Raw genomic sequence first — 6,368 nt, 5'->3', positions numbered from 1 at the left:
CCAAAAATTATATTTTTGTGTCGTTATAATTTTATGAAACAAAAGATATGTTTCGATCTAATCTCCTGTCATACACACACACTTGGTATACATTATTCTTATAAAATTACAACGACATGAAAATGTAATCGTTTCATTATTGCTGAACAATCCGAAATTACTTATTACACAATCTGATAATTTCCAAGATCAATGAATCACTTGTAATGTCTGCTATTTGGTTTAGAGATCCTTAGTGACCGCGACGAAAACGCGCAAGAAGCAACAGACCGAACTGATCAAAAAAGCTCTTCAGGCACAGGACGATAAGAAGCGGGAGGAGAGGGAAAATTTTCTGATTACAACGATACCGATCACCGTCCAAGCTGCCTATGAGCCCAGTCCAGTAGGAGACGATCATGACGAAGGTACAGAAGCTTACCTTCTCTATCATCGTTCGTGCTCAGTAATTTTTTACTTCATGCAGGAAATGTGGGAGACGAAGACGCAGGCGAGACAGTAACAAGGAACATGACGCACCATGGTCAATCGGCTCTCTCGTTGTTCCCCTCTTCATTATGCTCGGCGATCGTTCAAATTATTAATCTCCTGGACGACCCGGCAGTCTCCGACGATGGAAATGCGGTATATGAAGTGGCATACCAGGTATATCAACCAAATAATTAATTCAATTATTTTTAACAAAATTAACAAATTACATTACTTAACAAATAAACTTTAGTAAATTTAACAAATTTAATAATAAAATTTGCATTTGATATTAATATGACTTCTAAATTTTTAATTAACCCTCTATAGAACACTAAACATGGTTAAAATTTACTCAGACAACTTTTTAAACGTTACCGTTCTTAAAAACATGTATCTTGTTTTTTTATTATAACTTTTCTCAACTTTATTGAATCGCAAAAATATTAATAGATTCACATGTTTTCTACACCGATTTAAAAAAAGGATTGAATTCATTTAATCATTTTTTTGAAAGTTATAAGCAAATGAAAATACGTTGAATAAAATTTATCCATGTTTAGGATCTACGTAACTTTCTGATATATTTAAGGTTCTGGGGTTAAATTAATTAAATTTATAAATTATATTCTTACATATATATTATATTATTATTGTAGAATTCTTACTTATTCTTCTGTATTTTATGTCAGGTCATTTGGAGCTGCCTGGTGGAGGACAGCGCCTTGTTTCTCCGATACGTGTTGGAGCGCCTCACGAGAGACCAGCAAGAGTTAATGTTTAAAATTCTGCGACATCTTATTAGATTTGTACCGAAGTTACCGCAGCAGGCTGCGTTCGCGTTGTACAACTATATCATTGGCTATGTGATGTTTTACGTGCGTTCTCCGCACGAAGGTGGTCAGAAGCTGATCGGAACCGCATTGTCCATTCTATGGATGGTAACATACACGTGTCTTTTCTTTCTACTTGATTTATAGACTATACTTTGGCAACGCTACCATATTATTAACGATGATTTTCGTCTAATAGGTGGTACACAGTGTGCACGGCATCATGTTTAAAGATCTAAAGCAGATTCTGCGGAAGGAGCAATGCGACGCGTCGATTCTGCTCACGGCAAATGTCCCATCGGCGAAAAAAATTATCGTTCACGGCCCGCAAGATCCCGACGCCGGGGAAATACCCTCGCAGTTCCCCGTTCAAGAGGACACGCAGTTCTGCCAGATACTCAGGGAATCCTTGGACTTTTTCGGCATCGAGGAAGCGAAACACCGCGAATACTTCCTCGTTGATTACAAGACGCGTTGGTTTCACATTCTCTTTGTTAATTTCTATTCTCATATAATATCCTGCAGTTCTGTTAAGAATACAGTTGTTCTCGCTGACTTACAGATCAAATACACAATCCGTCGTCGTACGTCAGAGACTACTATTTCTTCAAGAGATCGCAATTCCCGCAAATCGAGCTCGTCCACATGAAGCCGGAGGACGCGTTCAACTTGTTACAGCAGCAGGAACTAATGCACAAGTTCGTCGAGATAGGAAAAGTGCTGCTGACTTGGGCGATTTTGAAAAATGTCGACATGGTGGTGCAGAGAGTCGTATTTCTTCACGAGGAGCTCATGAAGTTGCCGTCGTTCCCGCGTAAAGCGCTAGAAGCGAACTTGGATCTGTACAAAGGTGGCGAGATTGGGAGAGTATGTATTTGAATGTTTTAGTTTTCTTCACGTGTTACTGTTCACAGTGGAAGAATTTAACGTTGCGTTTTAATTGAAATCGTGAATATCCCGTATTGCACAACAAGAACACACGATAAGAATACAGCAGTTCACTTTCCAATTTTCAATTTCTTTAATTGTTTTTAAGCTTGCAAACACTGAGATATACCTGCGAATGTTTATCTTCACGGAAAGACAGTTTCGTTAAATTAACATGTCATTGGCACGACCGTTTTACTTGAAGGAAACAGAATTCCTGTCTCTTAAAGACCGAATATGATTCATAAGAAGGAAATTCTATTTCCTTCAACCTAAATACGTTTAGTTATATTATGTTAATTTAACAAATCCTTTCTCTCCGTATTCATTTTTTTCTCTTGATTTTAGGAGCTCCTCGGGCTGGACGTGATGCACAAGTTTATGTGGGTCAGATTGATCGCGCGAATGTTCGAGGCAATGGCCGGTAATTTCGCGTATTCCGGCGATATCCACCTCTTTCTGAACGTCCTGAATGGCGCCCTGATTATTCATAGCGAGGATTCCTGTATTTTACGTTACGTCGTGGCCACCTACATCAACGCGGCGCACAATTTCAAGAATATCTTTTCGACGAACGGTTACCTGCTGATCATGCCGACTTTACTGCAGCTCTACTCGACGCACCAAACGAACAAACTCGTGACAACCACTGTCGAGTACGCTGTCAAGCAGTTTTATCTCATGAACCGCAAACCGTTTATTCTTCAGATGTTCGGCAGTGTATCCACTATATTGGATACGGATGAACTGAGCGTACACGGCGAGGCTCACAAGGTTCGCTTTCTTTGATAGATCATTCAAAAGCGCGATTCTACATAATTGATTTCGTTAGATCAACACACGAATGTATACAAAGTATTTTCTAATACGCTTTATTGTATATGCCATTTGTTAAGGTCCCATCCACGTGCTTGTTCAATTTGTTGTTGAGTTTGGAAACTCCATCGCCAGATCCGCTCAATATAGGCGAATTGGTGAAAGAAGAGAAGCCTTTGAAAGCAATAGACTTCTGCTACCACGATGAAGACGAGATGGTCAACGTGCTCGATTGCATATCACTTTGTGTGATGGTAATAGCTTACGCACCCGACGCCATCAGAGGTCAACAGATGTTGGTAAGCGCGATCTCGTATGTGATGTAAATGTTGTTTGTTTTCATCCGACAGATCCGACAGAGCTCTATGCAACAATTTTAAATAGTTCCGGTAATTAAATACAAAAAAATAGATTTTTAAGAAAAGGTGCGCTAAGTTCTCGCAGCGCACCTAATCAGTAAAATCAACTTTTTCTTTAGAACTATTGTTATATATGATATAGAACTCTAGAACTATTGTAAAACAAACCGGAACTCTAAAGAAATAGTTAATTAAAATAGTTTTTTTGATTAGGTGCGCTGCGAGAATTTAGCGCATCTTTTTTTGAAATTCTGTTTTTTTGTATTTACTGACCGGAACTATTTAAAATTGTTGCATAGAGCTCTAGAACTATTGTAAAACAAACCGGAACTCTAAAGAAATAGTTAATTAAAATAGTTTTTTTGATTAGGTGCGCTGCGAGAATTTAGCGCATCTTTTTTTGAAATTCTGTTTTTTTGTATTTACTGACCGGAACTATTTAAAATTGTTGCATAGAGCTCTAGAACTATTGTAAAACAAACCGGAACTCTAAAGAAATAGTTAATTAAAATAGTTTTTTTGATTAGGTGCGCTGCGAGAATTTAGCGCATCTTTTTTTGAAATTCTGTTTTTTTGTATTTACTGACCGGAACTATTTAAAATTGTTGCATAGAGCTCTAGAACTTTTCAAGAGAGTATCAGAACTCTAAAAAAATGTCACATTTTTAAATATGGTACGCCAAGTCTTGTGTGAACTTGGCACACCATATTCAAAAATTCGACATTTTTTTTACAGTTCTGATACTCTCTTGAAAAGTTCTAGAGCTCTATGCAACAATTTTAAATAATTCCGGTCATTAAATACAAAAAAACAGACTTTCAAAAAAAGGTGCGCTAAGTTCTCGCAGCGCACCTAATCAAAAAAACTATTTAAATTAACTATTTCTTTAGAGTTCCGGTTTGTTTTACAATAGTTCTAGAGTTCTATATCATATATAACAATAGTTTTAAAGAAATAGTTGATTTTACTGATTAAGTGCGCTTCGAGAACTTAGCGCACCTAATCAAAAAAACTATTTAAATTAACTATTTCTTTAGAGTTCCGGTTTGTTTTACAATAGTTCTAGAGTTCTATATCATATATAACAATAGTTTTAAAGAAATAGTTGATTTTACTGATTAAGTGCGCTTCGAGAACTTAGCGCACCTAATCAAAAAAACTATTTAAATTAACTATTTCTTTAGAGTTCCGGTTTGTTTTACAATAGTTCTAGAGTTCTATATCATATATAACAATAGTTTTAAAGAAATAGTTGATTTTACTGATTAAGTGCGCTTCGAGAACTTAGCGCACCTAATCAAAAAAACTATTTAAATTAACTATTTCTTTAGAGTTCCGGTTTGTTTTACAATAGTTCTAGAGTTCTATATCATATATAACAATAGTTTTAAAGAAATAGTTGATTTTACTGATTAAGTGCGCTTCGAGAACTTAGCGCACCTAATCAAAAAAACTATTTAAATTAACTATTTCTTTAGAGTTCCGGTTTGTTTTACAATAGTTCTAGAGTTCTATATCATATATAACAATAGTTTTAAAGAAATAGTTGATTTTACTGATTAAGTGCGCTTCGAGAACTTAGCGCACCTAATCAAAAAAACTATTTAAATTAACTATTTCTTTAGAGTTCCGGTTTGTTTTACAATAGTTCTAGAGTTCTATATCATATATAACAATAGTTTTAAAGAAATAGTTGATTTTACTGATTAAGTGCGCTTCGAGAACTTAGCGCACCTAATCAAAAAAACTATTTAAATTAACTATTTCTTTAGAGTTCCGGTTTGTTTTACAATAGTTCTAGAGTTCTATATCATATATAACAATAGTTTTAAAGAAATAGTTGATTTTACTGATTAAGTGCGCTTCGAGAACTTAGCGCACCTAATCAAAAAAACTATTTAAATTAACTATTTCTTTAGAGTTCCGGTTTGTTTTACAATAGTTCTAGAGTTCTATATCATATATAACAATAGTTTTAAAGAAATAGTTGATTTTACTGATTAAGTGCGCTTCGAGAACTTAGCGCACCTAATCAAAAAAACTATTTAAATTAACTATTTCTTTAGAGTTCCGGTTTGTTTTACAATAGTTCTAGAGTTCTATATCATATATAACAATAGTTTTAAAGAAATAGTTGATTTTACTGATTAAGTGCGCTTCGAGAACTTAGCGCACCTAATCAAAAAAACTATTTAAATTAACTATTTCTTTAGAGTTCCGGTTTGTTTTACAATAGTTCTAGAGTTCTATATCATATATAACAATAGTTTTAAAGAAATAGTTGATTTTACTGATTAAGTGCGCTTCGAGAACTTAGCGCACCTAATCAAAAAAACTATTTAAATTAACTATTTCTTTAGAGTTCCGGTTTGTTTTACAATAGTTCTAGAGTTCTATATCATATATAACAATAGTTTTAAAGAAATAGTTGATTTTACTGATTAAGTGCGCTTCGAGAACTTAGCGCACCTAATCAAAAAAACTATTTAAATTAACTATTTCTTTAGAGTTCCGGTTTGTTTTACAATAGTTCTAGAGTTCTATATCATATATAACAATAGTTTTAAAGAAATAGTTGATTTTACTGATTAAGTGCGCTTCGAGAACTTAGCGCACCTAATCAAAAAAACTATTTAAATTAACTATTTCTTTAGAGTTCCGGTTTGTTTTACAATAGTTCTAGAGTTCTATATCATATATAACAATAGTTTTAAAGAAATAGTTGATTTTACTGATTAAGTGCGCTTCGAGAACTTAGCGCACCTTTTTTTAAAAGTCTATTTTTTTGTATTTAATGACCGGAACTATTGAAAATTGTTGCAAAGAGCTCTAGAACTTTTCAAGAGAGTATCAGAACTGTAAAAAAAATGTCGAATTTTTGAATATGGTGTGCCAAGTTCACACAAGACTTGGCGTACCATATTTAAAAATGTGACATTTTTTTTAGAGTTCTGATACTCTCTT

At 34.4% G+C, this 6,368-nt stretch overlaps 1 protein-coding gene across 14 annotated transcripts in view; it reads left to right on the top strand.

Annotated features, from left to right (window-relative positions):
- The window catches only part of LOC116842325 (protein unc-80 homolog), a 38,341-nt gene that overhangs the window by 18,604 nt on the left and 13,369 nt on the right, over positions 1 to 6,368 (top strand). For all 14 annotated transcript variants that reach the window (XM_032811371.1, XM_032811374.1, XM_032811375.1 and 11 more), the window contains 7 exons: positions 227 to 407; positions 467 to 645; positions 1,161 to 1,409; positions 1,501 to 1,774; positions 1,864 to 2,168; positions 2,577 to 3,002; positions 3,125 to 3,343. In XM_032811371.1, coding sequence (XP_032667262.1) covers positions 227 to 407; positions 467 to 645; positions 1,161 to 1,409; positions 1,501 to 1,774; positions 1,864 to 2,168; positions 2,577 to 3,002; positions 3,125 to 3,343 — 1,833 coding nt within the window. The remainder of the gene's footprint in view (positions 1 to 226; positions 408 to 466; positions 646 to 1,160; positions 1,410 to 1,500; positions 1,775 to 1,863; positions 2,169 to 2,576; positions 3,003 to 3,124; positions 3,344 to 6,368) is intronic.

Source organism: Odontomachus brunneus, unplaced genomic scaffold, assembly GCF_010583005.1.
Source record: "Odontomachus brunneus isolate Ranch 3 - 2012 unplaced genomic scaffold, Obru_v1 Obru_scaffold_024, whole genome shotgun sequence".
NCBI classification, from domain to species: domain Eukaryota; kingdom Metazoa; phylum Arthropoda; class Insecta; order Hymenoptera; family Formicidae; genus Odontomachus; species Odontomachus brunneus.
This window is presented reverse-complemented; position numbering and strand designations above follow the sequence as displayed.